Raw genomic sequence first — 18,907 nt, forward strand, 5'->3', positions numbered from 1 at the left:
TGCCACTTCAGTTATCAGAAGGTTCAAGCCGTTGCAGCCAGGAGATTTCCAAGTGTGCACCTTTCGGTAATGATCTGTTTTCTAATATTTTAATTTGCTTGAATTTTGGACATGGGTGTAAAATGAACATGCCTCAAATTCATATATTTTTACCCCACATGGAACATGACTCTGAAAGGCACTTAATCGCATGGCCATGAAATTAGGTGGGTTGCAGAAGTTTGCCCTGCTGCCACGCCAGAGCACAACCCTATGTGTTCGGAAGGTTTAGACAATGAAAGGTCTCATTGTAGAGTTGGCCTTTGTAATCCATGTGATACAAACTGACAGTATTTGCTTGAAAGGTCAGGGATGACAACTGTATGCCCCAGAGAGAGGCTATAGAGTCCCGTGGAAGCCACACAGTGCATGGCAACCAGTGAGTAATGTGCTGATCTCGCTTTGCATTTCCAACATGTGGCACCAGCTCAATTCAGTCCAGTCACCTATTTTCATGGCTGTGCGTTTAGATGATTTACTCAATCATCTTGCTCACTAGATCTGATTTAGTTTCTAGCAGCACTAAAAGTGGACATCCATATAACATGCACACAAACACTGTATTCACATACAAAATAATCGTTAATAATATTTACACTACAGTGACAACCTAGCTAAATTTGCTCAGAATACTATTCATCAAACATCTAATTACAATGATCAGAAGGCACATCAAGAAGTGGAATAACATATAGACGTGGAAGAGATCAAAGATGTATATAACATAAATTGCTTGTGAAATTTGAAATACATTTAGCATTCATGCAACTCACCTTATATTCAAATGAACAGCTTCATTTCGAATTGATTCAGGCAATTTAGAAAGCTCTGCCATTAGCTCATTTTTCAAACTTTCAAATGTTTTCAATATTTCTTCATCTGTAAGTTTCTCGTAATCATCCATTTTCGTTCTGACAATTTACAGTTATATATTCAATGTAAACAAATACCTGTCAAGAACAAAGAAATAACTGCATAAAATAAAAGTGTACTTAACAATTATTTATACAATACTTCCTTATTTGTCTCATTTGAGTTAATCAGAATGTTTGACCTTTAACACACAGGTTTCCAAGTCTGTTCTTTGAATGTGCAGTGAAGAAATAAATTAAAAAAAAAAAAACGAAATTATTTACTCTTTCCTCAAAGGATTTGGTCCTTGGGTGAATGCAAATTTGCACAATTGTAGTAAAATAACAATCTGTGTAGCTATACCTTGCAGTTGAGTTCTTGCTGTCATCAGTAAAGGCATTCTGTTGTGAGATAATTTACTTATCACTGTCTGTGAGAATAGGACCCAACGCAATATTATTCTTATTTGTATGAATAAGTATGCAACACTCATGAATCAGTATTGAAGTTTTCGGCATTTTAATTTGAACATCTTTGAATTTTATTTAGTGACGTGTACAATTTGGTGTCACTTCTCTCATCTCTGGGTAGGAACTGATAGTCGCAACTGACTATCCAGAAGAAGAAGCAGTGTTACCTAACTTGTGGCTCCAAATATTGGAGTTATGAGAGTAGGGGCCCGTGGCAATGCATGTATGTGTGTGTGTGTGTGTGTGAATTATGCAATAATATGTACTAAAAATGCATGATAGGATATGAGAAGGAACTTAGTCTTGTTTAAAAAAAATTATCCTCATGGTGCACTAAATAAGTGCCAAACAGAGGTGGTCGAAATTTAAAAAACACATTTTCTCCATGAAATTTTGGTTTTCTCATACATTTCTTGAATTTTTCTTAAATCCCTGAAAACGCAACTGTTTTGCACAGAATGAATATTTGTGGTACCATACACAAATTCAAGAAATTAACTACATTAGGCTACTTAGGAACATTTAGATGCCAACACTCCTTTTCCCTCCTGATACATGTATTGTTTTCTTATGATAAATTACAAGTGTAGGAACATAGTGATACTACATTTTTAAATTTTAATGTTCATTTTGGCTTAAAGTGGGGATCGCAAGGGCATGCAAAACATAATTTTATAAGAAAATTCTCTTTTTACTTCATCTAACTCTGCCTGTATCAAGCTACAATCTCAACATCATACTTCCTCTGAATCCAATAAACATTTCAATCAAAATAAAACTCATCTTATCTCTCTATGTCAAATAGTTCTTATTTCCCACATAAAAAAAATTCATGCAATTGAAAAGTTCATCTTTCAAAATCTTTAACCATGTATTAGGTGGGTTGGAACAATTGTGGAGCATCAAATATGGCCATGTTAAATGCACAACCTAATGTGTACAAATTATTTAACTTTACAAGAATCCGGTCTGCAGTTCAACGAGCCACTTCTAGCTCTATCAAGGGTCCCTAAATGGTACTTACAAAAATGCACAAAAAACAGAAAGCACTTGAAAGGTGAAGTAGTAAAATTCTCTTTTGCAACATTCAACCAATTCAGAAATTCGGCAATCGAGGGAGCACATACATCTCTCACATTAAACACCAAGGTAAATACTACCAGATTATCTACTATCTCTTAATATTAAATGCTGGTATATTCTTACAATATGACTTAGTATATTTGTACCTTCTATACTGGTAATAGACGACAAGATTATGGTTGAGGTATTAACATATTAATTTTGGAATATAATGGAACATAGAAATATTTTAACAGTTAACAACGTTCATCAAATTTAAATAGTATAATAACAGAACATATTTTATAAAGATTCCACAATATCTAAAAAAAAAAATATGTGAAATTATACATTTGTGAATGCCTCCTTGCTTTTGTTTATATCAATATTCTTTCCAACAACATATTTTACAACATATGTTAGGACTCTTGTTGCCATGTGAATTGCATTTGGTTATGCAAAAACTTAGCTTCTCTATTTAAAAATTATTTTTATTTTAAAGAATGTACAATGGGGAAGTATGAATCATACTTATGAGGGATCACTATTTTGTCCCAATATTAAACACAGTCGTTCCATTTGTCACTTGTGGAAACTGCAACGAAGTAAGCAAAAATATAGTACAAGGGGAAAATTCTTCAGCAGATCACATCCATAAGCGTACACAACATACAATGTGTGAACTGAGATGATCCATGGAAAATTGCAACCCACGCAATAAATAAATGTTTATTATCAGCATTCAAAGTGTTGACACTTGCGCACATCCAGTGCACCAAGGGAACAATTATTGACTAATGCACATTAATATTCCAATACTTCACACTTTAGGTGTGATTAATCCTTTTCCAGGGTTGACATTTTGCCCAACCCGGTTGCTTTTCTTTTTTTCAGATAAAACGTGACCAAAACTGGGTTTTATTGTTTTTCTTTCAGGTTATGTTTAAAAATATATATATTTTAAAAATTAAATACATTTCTCCCTGATAGTAATATATTGGAACATTCAATTTGTATTGTTTTAGTTCATTGAATCAAAAACTATTTAATATTTTCTGTTAACATAGTGAAGAATTAACAATGAAGGTCTCACACCTTGAAATGATTATAAACTAAAAATATACATAACCCGTGCCATACATAATAGACCATTGAGGGCCAGGCCTACCTACCAACTGCCGGCTGCACTCCCACCTGATCCTGCTCTGAGGTGGGAGATCATCCAAACAGTTATGGGGTGACGTGTGGTCAGAACGATTAAAACCTCCAGTCATCGTTGAAGGTTTTTATGATCGGGGTACGCTACTCATTCATAGCTACCCCAATTTAATCATGACTGTGAGTGTTCATACACAGGCCAAAATCTCAGGAGAAAAGTTAAATTTCCCCAAGGAGACTAAAACCTACACACGTTCCATAGCTGGAGCCCAAAAGCATGACCACACAGCCAAAGATGATTAAGTTATCTAAAATACTATATTCTGAAAAATTTGACCAACAGTTTGATTCTACTCTTCTTGGATTGCATAGCAGTTAATAGATCTATGATGAGTTCCCAGGGTTGCGCATTGCAATACTATACCAATACTTGATAGCTTTGGTGGTTTAGTCAACCTCCGTGGCAGATTGGTTAGCATAGCACACTGCAATGCCAGGGGTCCCAGATGCGGACATGGATATTTGTGTTTGTTCCAATGAGAATACAGAGAAAATAGTGAGAAAACGAGGAATACTACTGCTTAGGTGCATTACTTTTATTACAAATGTAAAAAAAAAAACAGACAGGGTGTCTAACTGCCATGCAGAAGACCCGGGTATGAATCTTGGGGTGGGTGATCCAAGGTCGGAATTTTTCCAGTTTTTGCCTCTTCATAAAGCAGCTCTGGAACTGACCCATCCTCAAATCAATGGGTCGTGGGGGGTAAAGGCCGCTGGAGGTTGGTTGTGATTACCACCTCCAAAATGGCAGAGATCAAGAATATGTCGGGTCCTACAGTCATATCCCCTCAAGCCTTGATGGCACAATGCTATGTGCACGGGGAACTTTACCTTTACCTTCTATACAACATATGTTAGCTGCACACACACTTTTAAATACGCTTCAATACATTTTGATCACAGTTGTGTTTTACCAATATTTTTGTGGATGTTTCAAGTTGAAATATCTCCTCCGTATACAGAAGGTTGATCCGTCTATATGTGTCCGATTTTGACGTCTCACCTACTTTAGGCCATGGGACCATTATTGTTTGACCTCGATGTGAGCACCATGGGTCCTGGCAATAGCCCTGCACCGTAACTTCCATTGTAGAAGGCTCCGTTCAAGTACAGGAACGGGAATCTTGAGCCACTCCTCCTGGCAGGCTTTCCAGAGGCCATGGACAGTGGTGATACGACGAGATGCAAGTACTCTTTTCAATAGGCCAAACCCGTAAAAATCCATGGGACTGGCATCAGGTGACTTCACTGGTCTGTCCTGGAAGGGAATAGCCTGGATGCCGGTGTCTGCCACCATTGTTGCAGAAATCTCTGTGTGGAACGAGATGTATGTGATGAGGCCTTATCCATATGCACACGGACCTGATTTATTGCATTTCCATACAAACGGGGCAGATCGTCTGTATAAATTAGTGTGAGGATATGTTGCTCATAAAATGCAGAGTTGATTTTGCAGTCTTTAGGCACCTGCCGAATCGTTAACTTGCCTTCATAGCAGTATCCCACGACAACCAGAAATCCCTTCATGAAACTTGCTTTGCACTGACGGATGAAGTCAGGACGGGTTTTTGCGTCTCATGGGGTGTACGTTACGGCTCGAATTTGGCCACAATCGGATAGATAAATCCATGCTTCATCGAGTGTGGCAACAAACTTCAACTTTTCCCCGGATAGATGGCGTTTGTAGAGGCGCCTGCAGTGAGTCTTTCTCTCCTTCCGATGGGTGCAGTGAGGAAGTGTCTCCAACTTTTAAACACCATCCGGAGCTTAATTTGTCACGTAGGTTGCGGTTCACAGTTGACTGTGCCACGTGCACTCGTCTTGCCATCGCACGTTGCGTAGGAGAGTTATCCTGTAGGGCCATTCGGTGCAATTTCCAAGCTACAGGTGGAGTCACCGTAGTACACAGTTGCTTCCTACTCCCCTTTGTGGGTGAACAAAGTGCTGGAACGTCGTCGTGTTTATGTCAATCAATTATGTTCTTGATGGTCGTTAACCCCAATGCACATCCATTTTCTCCGCACTGTTTTTGAATCTGTGTCACAGAAAACTTGGCGTGGAAAAGTGCTACGATGTAGCCTTCCCAAAACCGGTTCACCTTTGGAGCCATGATGCACACACCACACACTAGAGAACTTGACACGATACTAGAGGCCTTTGGCTTTCACCTGCTGCTTGAATCATTCAGATTGGTCGATTCTGTGAGCAGGGGTGAAGGTTTAAAATCGGACACATATAGATGGATCAACCTTCTGTATTACCCATGCCAAAATTTTAAGGCTGACATATCTTATTGTCTTTGCTGATTTCATCCAAATGGAATACCATATCCATTCTCCAAAATATCTGGTTGGTATGAAACTAACAGTTCCCATGAAAAAAAAAACCATTAGTGACTCCCAATTTGAATCCTAACATACATGTGCACTATATTTAAAAAATAAATATCTGTCAAGCCATATGCCCTAAAATATTTAAGTCTTTTTTCATAATGTCCAAAAATGTACTTTACACAGATATTTGAAAGTGGGAACACAATTTGGAGTTACCTCAGAATATGAAAACCATCATGAAATGCTTTCAACAAATGCAAATGCAAAATAAAATCAATTCCTGGGTGTATCTATTTGTGACATGAATTTCAGCTTAAAAACTCTAAATTTGCTACAGATATCCTGGTCTCAAAATTGGTGACATTCCCCCACAATTCATAACCCTCCCCCCCATATTACATAGTTTTTATTAAAAACTTCAAGCTCAAGTAATGTCCTAATGTAGTTGAGACTTGGGTTTCTTAATCTATGAAAATCTAATCTCAAATATTGGCATAACTTGTAACTCTCGAAAGGCATGTTAAATCAGTCTGTTGTCCACCATCCATAAATATGGTGACAAATTTTTCTTAAATACAATATGACACTAATCTTTTAAGTTATCTTGTAACTATAAAAATTGCAACTCAAAAGCTTGACATTTATGGCAAAATGTATGTTTGCGATTTTAGCACCACTCCTCTCCTAAATTATGGACTGACGAATTATCTACAATGACTGATAGTTTAGTTCCATATACCCTGAAAATGTATTGTAGACAGTTTCGGGGAAAAAGAGAGCATGGTACAGAGCGTGCATGCAACATGAGGAAAATCAGTTTTTCATTCACCATCTTGAAACATATCCTTTAATTTCACTCACATGTAATACATTTGCAGTCTATCACGTTTCTAGCAGCAGAAACATGTTATCATGGTCACTAAATAGATGACTTGTCTTTCTTTGCCCTTCAACCCCACCCATGCTCGTCCTAAATTGTGTATTATTTTTCGATAATTTTATTGTGAATTTGCATTGCAGGTAATGTCACAATGCTCCTGACAGTTTTATGCACAAAGCTATAAATTGCACTCTATAAAAAGATTTGAAAATGTCAAAAATGGTCAAAATATGAAAGTATACGTAAGCATTGTATTTAATTGAGAACCCGACACCCTCTATTTTCAAGGGAAAACATCAAATTGTGGTAGAGTATGAGAGTGCTCAACTTCGTGGGTATAGAGCTCCTAAGCACAAATAACATTTATCCTACCTGGGAAAGAAACCCATTACATTCAATCAATGCACTGAACTGGAGGGAGGGAGGGGTCACTGTGTCAGTGCAAGGCTTTGGAAAGAAAACAGAACATTTGCACTATACTAAATTTTGTAAAAATTGATTGTCACGGGTGAAACCATGTGGCTTGCCCAAATACGGAAGTGAATGATATCTAAAGTGCTACCACATTTCAAAATAATAAGCTTTGTTTGTTCAATGTTTTATCTAAATATTTCAGACCCTTTTGATTATTGTTTCTTGGATATATGTTTGTATTATTTGTGTTAAAAGTCTATTTCTAGCATGATTTGAGACAAATATTCTGAAAAAAAAAACCACTGTGGCTTCTACCACGTTAATTGTTTTGACTATTACAAGCTTGGCTAAGCCTTTATTTGACAAGTTTTCTCAAACTATTGACAATTCTAGAACCTCACAATTATTTAAAGCAATAATATACATTATTTTCTGAAAAAAATAAAATTGAGTGGGTTTCTCTGAAGAAAAAAAAACACATGGGGAAAACTGGGCTGGGCCCACACGGGCCAACCCTGGGCTTTTCACTTCCTATCATGGGCACATGATGTTATCGTGAAACCTCGAAATAATTGGGCACAGTCAAAATCACTTGTTGCTTGCAATAATGCACACTCCTGAAGTTTGGTAACAAGGTCCTTACGTCCAGTCCTCATTGATAAGATACAGAAGGTAGATTTCTGAAGTAGACATAATTACATGTCGTGGTCCTTCTACAAGCAAAATAAATGTCCTGGTCTCTGGATACGTATCACAAGCAATCTGGTCCCTCTACATATTCTTTGGGCAAAATGGAAAAAAAAAGACATATTCTTTGGGCAAAATGGAAAAAAAGACATCTACAAATTTCTCACCTGAATTCTCTCTTACATCAAGCATACAATGTAGTTAGTAGCGGGCACCAATTCTCAGCCATCCCTTGAAGTCCCAGTAGAAAATCAAGAGTATGTATGTTGTGTGAATCAAGTTCGTATTGTATCGGCGTATACACTGGCAATGCATGGTGCAAGTCAATAACGCGATTGCAGTTCTTACTCAATGACTGTTGAGCAGGTATTCAAACATAACACTGTGAGTCATCTCTTCCTTCGATTAGAAGCAAGGCTGCTGGTAGGCAGAGACATACTCGTGAACCTACTTAGAGGTGAAGAGAGACCTGAATTGTGATGAGTTTTTACGACATTATTTTAATGAAAATAAATAATGCTTTTTATAATGCAAGACAATCGTCACAACCAATAACAAATATAAAGCATATTCTTGAAGAAATTTCAACCCCACAAATTGGAAAGAAATTCAAATATGTCACACTTTCATACATGTAATCAACAAACAATTAAATTTGAAATAAAAAGAACTCAAACATTTTTGTTCAAGAGAAATAGCATGTTAATCGTACGAGAAATGATGTGTTAAATGCCACCAGTGGTCACAGCAGTTCTGAAGAGGTTCAATAAAAACATGTATCTGCTTAAAATGAAAATAAATGAGTAAGCCTTCTCTACTTGGATTGTATTACACCAACTCAAATGTACAAACAAGCCCAGCTTCATGAAAATGCCAGGAAAAAAACAGGGTTAGTCCAAAGTCTGATCAATCCCCCCCCAAGGATTACAGACGTGACTGTAAAATGTTCTTATTTCTGATTGTACACCTATTCAAGGTTGCCCATGAATGAACTTATACCCTTAAAGAATGGATAGTAGCAAGCATGTGGAATCATGAATAACATCACACAGGAAAATCAATTATAGGCATTCAAAATAATTGAACAACATGATTTAATGAACCTATTAACCCAGGCACGGGAGATTAGTACTATTTATGTCATCAATCTATATTCATGCATCCCTGTGCCTGCATGCTCTGTCTTATCCAAGGGCAAGGTGTTATTAACCAGAAAATGAAGCTTATAATACTCAAAATAATTAATGTGGTACAAGTCACAATGTTTTTTTTCCAGAACATTTTTTTTTCAAATCATGCTAGAAATAGACTTTTAACACAAATAATACAAACATACATCCAAGAAACAAAAAATCAAAAGGGTCTGAGATATTTAGATAAAACGTTGGTTGAACAAAGCTTATAATTTTGAAATGTGGTAGCACTTTAGATATCAGTCACTTCCGTATGTGGGCATGCCACATAAGTTTACCTGTGATGATCAACTTTTACAATACATTTTTCCATGTATAATACATTACAAAGGAGAATTATGTAGGTAGGTAGGTACTAAAGTAAATACGAGCACTTTCATATTTTGACAATTTTTGACATTTTCAAACCTTTTTAGACTACAATTCCGAACTTTGTACATAAAACTTTCAGGAGCATTGTGACATTACTTGCACTGTAAATTCACAATAAAATTATCGAAACATAATGCACGATTTAGGAGGAGCATGGGTGGAGTGGATGGGCAAAGAAAGTCAAGTTATCTACTTAGTGACCATGATAACATGTTTCTGCAGCTAGAAAACTTGACACACTGCAATGGTATTACATGTGAGCAGAGGCGTGCGTGCATGTAACCGGTGTTACCACAGGTAACAGAAAAATCTAAAGAAATTAAAAAGTCATTTTTCTCAATAAAATAACAACATAGTTAAATAAGTTAACCGACAGCATTGCAGTTAAGTGTATATTGCACAGGACATTTTTTCTGCAGCCGACAAAAGCAAAGAGACAGGCTGTTCCGCTACTCTCAAGAGGCAGCAAGAGGAAAGGGCACCCGCCAATGCAAGGGAACACCGGGGAAAGACTTGGAGGCAAGTGTGCTAGGGGGTTATTCATATGCCTGTTTAGGGGCCCTGTTGCCGCTGCGGCCTACAGGATCAGCAAGTGTTGTCACTTTGGATTTCCAGAAAAGAGCCAAATCCTGCCTAAAACGGGGATATTATTTCTCTGAAGCAACAAGAGCCAGACTGGAAAGCCAAAGCTGGATTTAACTACAACTGAGACCGTTTAGTAATAGACGAAAAAATAAGTTCTTGATGCGATTCATGATTTGGACAAACCTTGCTCCAAAAAACTAAGTTGGCAACAGTAGTACGTACATCTGGACTTCCTCCCACCACTGGAGGAGAGGAATTCTGTCGTCTGCTCAACGCAGAAACGTCTCTGACCCGAATGTGTGATTCTTCTTCCCCTTTCCACCTCTTTGCAAAGAAACAGAGATGGTTGACAAGGCTCAACTCACTGGATTTTCGCGGTAACTCTCTCATGAGTGGTAGTTCTTTCTAGGAGTGATTGTGGCTAAATAAATCATTGAGCGGATTGAAAAAAAAATTCCAGATCAAAGGTACGTTTCTTTTGGGGCGAGTGGGGGGGGGGTAGGGTGGAGATGATATTCGAATACTGTGAGATAGATAGTGATAACGTTGTTAAAACAATTTCAACTACATATGTAAGAATAACTATTTAAGAACTCTTTTATAGTTCTATAGATGAAATATAACAATTGTATGTATGTTTATGCATTTTTAAAATTCTAGTACTTTTAGCTTATGTTTTGCGAAATATTTTCAATGCTCTCTTGTCCAATACTGTGGTTTTGGATACCTTGAAATATGTAACTTTGTAACCATGTAACATGTAATACTGCTGTATTAAGGCTGAAAAGCTGTTCTCGGCAGTTTAAAAACACTTTAAAATAAATAAAGTCTGATGGCCGGTAACACTTTTGAAAAAGTCACGCCATGCCACCACATGTGAGTGAAATTGAACAACGTGTTTCAAGATGGTGAATGAAAAACTGATTTTCCTCATGTTGAAGGCACGCTATATACCATGCTTTCCTTTCCCCAAAACTGTCTACAATACATTTTCAGAGTATAAGGAACTAAACTAACAGTCATGGTGGATAATTCGTCGGTCCACAAATTTGCAGTAAAGCTTTTAAAATTATATTTCATAGATTAGGAGAGGAGTGGTGCTAAAATCGCAAACATACATTTTGCCATAAATGTCAAGCTTTTGAGTTGCAATTTTTAGAGTTACAAGATAACTTAGAGGATTGATGTCATATTGTACTTGAGAAAAAATTGTCACCATGTTTAAAGATGGTAGACGACAGACTGATTTAACATGCCTTGCGAGAGCTTTAAGTTATGCAAATATTTGAGGTTGGATTTTCATAGATTAAGAAAACCAAGTCTCAGCTACATTAGGACATCACTTGAGCTTGAAGTTTTTAATAAAAACTCTGTAATATAGTGTGTGGTTTAGGAAGGGTGGGGGAAAGTCACTAATTTTGAGACCACGATATCTGTATCAAATTTAGAGTTCTTAAGCTGAAATTCATGTCGCAAATAGATACAGCCACGGAATGATTTTATTTTGCATTTGTAGAAAGCATTTCAAGATGGCGGATGAAAAATTGATTTTTTATATTCTGAGGTAGCTCCAAATTCTGATGCCACTTTCAAATATCTGCCTAAACTAAATTTTTGTACATGAAGAATGGAGACATAAATATTTTAGGGTATTTTTTAAGCTTCTTGACAAAAAATTGCTTTAACAATATAGTGCATATGTATGTTGGGATCCAAATGAGGACACTAATATTTTGTCCATGGGAACTGTTAGTTTTATAGCAACCAGATATTTTGGAGGATGAATATGTATTCCATTTTGATGAAATCAGTCAAGACAATAAAATATGTCAGCCTTATAATTTTGGCATAGTTAATACACGGAGGAGATATATAAACTTGAAACATCCACAAAAATAATGAGAAAACACAACTGTGATCAAACTGTATTGAAGCAGATTTAAAAGTGTGTGTGTGTAGCTGCCGTATGTTGTATAGTAGGTAAAGGTATAGTTCCCCGTACATATAGCACCGCACCATGAAGGCACATTCAGGAGATATGGGGGCAGGGCCCGACATATTCTTCATCTCGGCGAATTTTTAAAGGTGATGTGATCACAGCCAAACTCCGGCTAACTTTACCCCCAGGACCTATTGATTTTAGGCTGGGTGAGTTCCAGATCTGCTTTGTGCAGGACAAGACTGAAAAAAGTCCAACCTTAGACCACCCAACACAAGATTCGAACCCAGGTCGTCTGCATGACAGTCAGCCAGCCTGTCTACTTTTTTTTACATTTGTAATAAAAGTAATACCCCTAAGCAGTAGTATCCCCCTACTCTCTAATTTCTCAATTTTCACACACATGAATTTTCTCTACATTATTGATTTGCTTTTATTTGACTTTGCTTCTTGTGGCACTTTTGTGAAGATGGGGATGAGTGATGATTTGATGAATGAACACTTATAAACATCCATGCCTAGACCAGGATTCGAACCTGGGACCCCTGCCGTCTTAGCGCAATCTGCCAACCACTCCGCCATGGGGGCTCTCTGTATTATCATTGGAACAAACACAAACATTGACGTCAAAACCAGAATTCGAACCCGGGGTCCCTGGTATTGCAGAATTGCAACAACTCCCCAACGGAGGTTTACTAAACCACCAAAGTTATCAAGTATTAGTATAGTATTGCAACCCTGGGAACTGATCATAGATATATTAGTTGGTAAAATAGCACTGTGGCTGTGAGGTCATGCTTTAGGTTCTGGCTATGGGACATGTGCAGGTTTGAGTCTCATTGGTGAAATGTAACAGCTTTTCTCCTGAGATTTCGGCCTGTGTATGAGACTGGTGAACACTCACCATCATGATTAAATTGGGGAGCTATGAATGAGTAGCATAATCCGGTTATGAAATCCTACAACTATGACTGGGGGTTCATCGTGCTGACCACACATCGCCCTGTAAGAGTAGGATCAGGTGGGAGTGTGGCCAGCAGTCGGTAGGTAGGCCTGGGTCCTCAATGGTCTGTTGCAGAACGGTTTATGTATGATTTCAGTTTAATAATTTCAAGCTGTAAGACCTTGATTGTCAATTCTTAACTATGTTAACAGAAAATATTAAATAGTTTTTGATTCAGTGGACTAAAACAATACAAATTTCCAATATAATACTGTCAGGGAAAATTGAATTTCATTTTTTAAAATATATATATAAACATAACCTGAAAAAACCCAATGATCCACCCAGTGCGACCTATAAATTTTATATCCCTGATCTTTTTAACCAGCTGCAAGCTGTCTTGTTTGCCATTTTAGAATGGATCCTGCAGAAGATGAGAGGATTTTGACACTGTGGGAGAGTGTAGGAAAGAATGAACGTAATTGATGATATTAAATGTTGGGAAATGGCTTACAGCTTATCCAGGGAAGAAAAGTGAGAATATGCAGCATCCTAAAACAATGCAACGTTGGGGAACAAGGAGAGGGGAGGGTAAACATCCTAGACAGCCAAACAAGATACATCAAATGGTCATTGCACCCACTGTGACTGGTGTAAACACAGAAATGCAATGGCAAATATCAATCATACATCATACATATATGACAGGAAAGGGTGCCACACTGGAATCGATACCTGGTGGAGACATGTAATGGTTCGGATACAGTGAACATAAGAAATTTAAAAAAAAACTAAAGCCTTCGGTGTGTTGTATGACAGGAAAAAAGTCAATTAGTGCATACACAGACAATAAAATTATATGTTTTACCCTTAATATTATTTTGTTCCCAGTACGGGGCTTGCTCCCATATTATGTGATGAACTTGATTAAAAGTTTGCATGTTCTAAATGAGGAGGGGAGCACATTATGTAGCATTTGTTTTGTTTGTCAATTTCATCAAGATCTGTCGTAAACCTCTTTTGCGATTATTGATATTGCATGACAGTCGGAATACAATAGAGACTTTTTAGAATGAACATTTGAATTTCAGTCCACGATTGTTGGAAATTCTTTGTCTTGGTCAGTTTGTAATTACTGTAAATACATCTTACAACATTGCAAGTATCATTATTCATTTGTATTTTGCTTAGGAAAGATTGGCAATTGACGCTAGTGGCAGCCCTGCCACGCACCCATGGAAGTTATGTCAGAGCGATCGTTTGCAGTGTTGGGTTGCTTAAATACACATTAGATTTTAAGCACTTAAGAACGTAGAAACTAAGCATTTTGGAGGTAATGTTTATAAGGAAAAGTTACTTGTTTTTGTGATATCTACCAGTACCCAAGTGTTGTTGAAGTGGTTTTGCAACACCACTTTCTACCAATACCAATACCCCTTGTATTGGCCGATACCAATACATCACATCGATATTAGCTCAGCCCTAATGCATGTATATGTCTGTGTACTTCCTTGTAGGTGTGTAACAATTTAATTGTCCAATTTCAGCCAGTGTGCTCACTTCACCAGCAATTATACATGGAATCTCTGGATTACAAGATAACAATCTTGGCCAAGATACTACCATGGGAGCATTTATATTTTTGTTAAGGTACAAGCATTCATTTTCCTACCATAAGTTGACCACATGTGGCATTTTAGCTGGGGCAGTCCCTTTTTTTTAGTCAATGTCCCATTTTTTAAAAACCCAAAGTGGGACACCTTTCTGTGACAATAACTTTTTGGTTACAACACACCTTCTCTACTATTACAGGTCTGTAATATTCGTTCCACATTCTGGGTAAGAAGAAACTTAAATTCTTCTAATTTTAAAGGCCTGCCTGGTAGGGGTGAAATGCATAGCACAATATAATGCATGTTATTTGTACAGTATTATAAATTAGTTTTCAAACATATGTATTTATGACTACCCAGATCTCATATTAAAATGCTGCATTAGAGACCATGGTGTTTTACTGTTCAGACACAAAAATATGTTCGCTAACCCTAGAAATGTAGCGTACGTAAATTTTACGTGGAAGTAGAGGTTAGTAGGTTCCCCTCCCTTCCAGGCGCTCCCCAAGACAGCAGTGCTTCCTCATGTTGAGTATGAGTGCAGGTGGACTCTGCGTTCCTGTGTTGTATGTGGATATTTTTTTCTAGAGCTTATACGCCAGTTTGATGTGTCCCTACCCTTAATGGCTTTGGTATGATTTTGCAATACCGGACCCTTCTCCAATTTCGTTCATATTTCACATACTCTCTAATTTAGGGCTCCTAATCACAAATCTGAAGTTAAAATCTGGCGCTCTCGTGTGGAACTTTCAAAATAACATGTAGAAGGTGGTGATTTTACAATACGAAAAAAGGCATAATTTCGTTAATAACTCTAATACTCACTAATTATGGAGTCCTGATGATGCATTTGCAGTTAAAATTTGGTTGTCACATGTAGAATTTGTAAATTAACGTGCACAAGTTGTAAAATGACACTGCGATTTACCACAATGATTTTCGAAACATCAACAATAATTGGAAACCATATTTGCTCATATGAACAATTGAGGTTCAAAATTCGTTACGTTATCTACAGCATTGCCACACTGTTGCATTGTTATTAGGATTGCATTCAGGGTGGAACAATGGCAGAAGAGAGAATTGTTAATGTAATACAGTTGTATAAGTGGAGTGTGGAGGAAGAAGGGCATGGACTCATTAAGAAACTAATGGATTTTGGAGTTGTACCTAAAGAAGGGAATTATGTATCCACGTGTTCACATATTTAATTTGAACAAGGATGATGCGTCAATAGATAAGTATTCATGGAAGTGTAAAGGGAAGGTTGTGTTAAAGAAGAAAGTCTTTGCGGTGAAATTACTCCATATCAATTAGAAAGAAACATTCTTCTGTAAATCAAAATTATCATTGTTACAATTATGCATTTTTGTCAATCTGTGGGCATCAAATTGCACATTAAACATTATTTGTGATCAGGCTGAAGTTTCATCTAAAACAGCTGTTGACTGGTCTTCATTTTGTCGGGAGGTTGTAGAGCACGCATTCTATGAAAATTGTGAGAAAATTGGAGGTGTCGGCAAAGTGGTAGAAATTGAAAAGTCGAAGTTTGGCCATAGAAAGCACCATCGTATTGAAGGGCAGAGGGTTTTCGGCAGAATTGAGACAGGAATTGGACGGTGGGTAAGATTATAGTATAGGGGTGATGGATTTCTTCAAATTTACAGGAGAAAGTACTTACGGAAATCATTTTCTGTAGCGTTGTGGAAGTTCGTGAATGTAGTTTTGATCCATTTTAATGCGAATACATGTTGTTTCCTGCGAAAATCTCTGTCCGACACGCTGTTTCTGCTGCCGCCATTTGCTTTCTGCACAAGAGCACAATAGATGACAAAATCCCATAGTCAGTGTTTCAAACTCACCGTGTCAAGTATTTTTATTTCTTTAATTTTTTTTTTAACTATGCTTGCCTAACCTAACTAAACCTAACCTTACGGAAAATGGTTTTTGGGGCTAATGTCAATGGTTTGTGAGGCTAACATGAATGGTTTGTGAGGTATTAGCATAATTTCACATCTGGGCACAAAAGTAGGTATTTTCCAGTGAACGAGGTTGCAACACTGCATAAATTGACAAAACACTCCGACAACGCTCGATGAACCAGTACACTGTCGGCATAATGTGTGTTACAGAATCGAAATAACAAGTAACAGTAAGTATTCGTAAATGTAAGAAATAGACATTATCTTACTTAGAAATGCATTACTTCACCTTAGGAAATGTTCCGCAATCCAAAATAGTATGTTAGAAATGTAAAAAGGGCAAAATATATGATTTATAGGTGTCACCCCCATACTATAATAGTACTGGACGGTGCTTTCTAGTACCAGTCGAGAGGAGGGATGCTGACACCTTAAAAAAAAAAAGGTAAAGTGCTCACCAGCGCTTAGCACCATGCCATGAAGGTGTATAGGGGGTGTGGGGGTAACGCCCCACACTTTCTTGATCTGGTCATGAATGGGGGTGATGTGATCAGCATCATGCCCCTGACCGCCTTTACCCCCCCCCCCCCCCGGGGTTTCCCCAGGTACCCATGTCATTCGACGCTGGGTAGACTCTGACACCTTAGTGAATATAATTATGGACTGGATTCTACCGGGTACAACAATAATATCAGACTGTTGGAAGGTGTATGATAATCTGAATGACAAAGCTTTTGAACATCTCAAGGTAAACCACAGTGTGATGTGGAGACTTTGGCTCACACTAATACAATAGAATTGACCTGCAGGCATGCAAAAGTTAATTTAAATTCTTATGGCACGAAGAAAGTTTTCTTCTCAGGATACTTGGCCAAATACATGTTTCTGAAGAGATCCAGTCAATTAGGTTTGGACTGTACAGTTGACTTTTTCAGACTCACAAGAATGTTATATAACCCCCTGAAAAACTGCGACCAGCCCGAGGAAAATGAGGGAAGTGAGAGTGACAACTCAAAAGGGGAAGAGTATGTGGAATGTGGACTAAATAAATTACAGTTTAGTTTGGCAATGGTGTAGGGAGCATTCAGTAATCTGCGAGTTGTTGGTGGAATGAAGATGGCATCTTTGAAGGTAGGAAATGAAGTCATTTCGAAAGTTTTGCTTTGAAAAAAGCTATTTCTTAGTCACTTTCAGTTGGGTACATATTAATAATACTGGGGTATTCGTTCATATTTTGCATAGTTAATAATTTAGGACACTTAATGACGATTGTGTAGTTAAAATTTGTTGCTCAAGTGATACGAAGCACATTTTTTAATGGTGCCCCTCAACAAAAACCATTCCCGCATAGCCCCACAAACCATTCATGGTAAGGTTAGGTTAGGCAAAGAGAGTTAAAATTTAGAATATATATTTTGTTCCTAAAGTATTCAAAATGCAAAATCTTCCAATAAATAATGAGCAATCCTGCATTGCCAGTTGCGATCACGGACCACCTTTTTTTGCAAATTCAACACGTGAGCACCAAATATTAACTTCAGATTCGTGATTAGGAGCCCTAAATTAATGAGTATGCGAAATATGAACGAAATTGGAGAAGGGTCCGGTATTGTAAAATCACTTCACGGCTTTTTTCATACATGCAAGTCTGACGTATCGCTACCTTTGATGGGTGTTTTTGTTGAATGTTTGAGTACAGTTTGCATTGTTTTCTGGGCCCAAGTTCCTTTTGTTTTATTGCTATTTCATCATGCTACGAATGCAATTTTTACATGGTTCGATTTCGATGTACGTCTGTTAACACATACTGCGAAGTTTTAGTGATTACTGAAGGTTTTGTTCAATATATGCTTTCGTGGTTAGGTTTGGTTCCCTTAGCATTAAAATAAAGTCCCTAAATGCATTCTATTTAGGTTCCGATTTACTTCTACATTCATTCCCACGCTTCTATGATATTTACTGTTGCTTGTCGATGGAGAATATCTTGTCCATGAGAAGTGAGTAAGGTAATTTTCAAGTGTTTTTTTTTTCAACATAAATAACTTTTTCGAGTCCAAACAGTGCTCATTACTTTAAGGAAGGTTCAAATTTCATGTGACAATGATTTCCAAAATTCTACGATAATTAGTCTTTGTGCTTGGAGAAATCATAAAACAAACGGAACCGTACAGTTTTCTGTGTTATGTCAAGTAATTGGAAGACTAAAACAATGTCAAACTTTTGGACAGTGAAGATGGTAAATGTCTGTTATATTGGAGACACTTTCCTTCAAATTTACAGGAGAAACTACTTACGGAAATGAGTTTCTGTTGCATTTATCAAACTTCGTGGAGGTATTTTGTCACTATGGAATGCTGCACAACAGAAAATAAGCACTTTTGATGT

The 18,907-nt window shown here is 37.3% G+C and overlaps 1 protein-coding gene across 2 annotated transcripts in view; it reads right to left on the reverse strand.

Annotated features, from left to right (window-relative positions):
• Nucleotides 1-18,907, reverse strand: part of LOC146003979 (uncharacterized) — a 65,956-nt gene that overhangs the window by 45,599 nt on the left and 1,450 nt on the right. For both annotated transcript variants that reach the window (XM_083142513.1, XM_083142511.1), the window contains exon 2: nt 813-989. In XM_083142513.1, coding sequence (XP_082998639.1) covers nt 813-943 — 131 coding nt within the window. In that variant the 5' untranslated portion in view covers nt 944-989. The remainder of the gene's footprint in view (nt 1-812; nt 990-18,907) is intronic.

The sequence above is a fragment of the Lepisma saccharinum genome, chromosome 21, assembly GCF_977018435.1.
Source record: "Lepisma saccharinum chromosome 21, izLepSacc3.1, whole genome shotgun sequence".
NCBI classification, from domain to species: Eukaryota; Metazoa; Arthropoda; class Insecta; order Zygentoma; family Lepismatidae; genus Lepisma; species Lepisma saccharinum.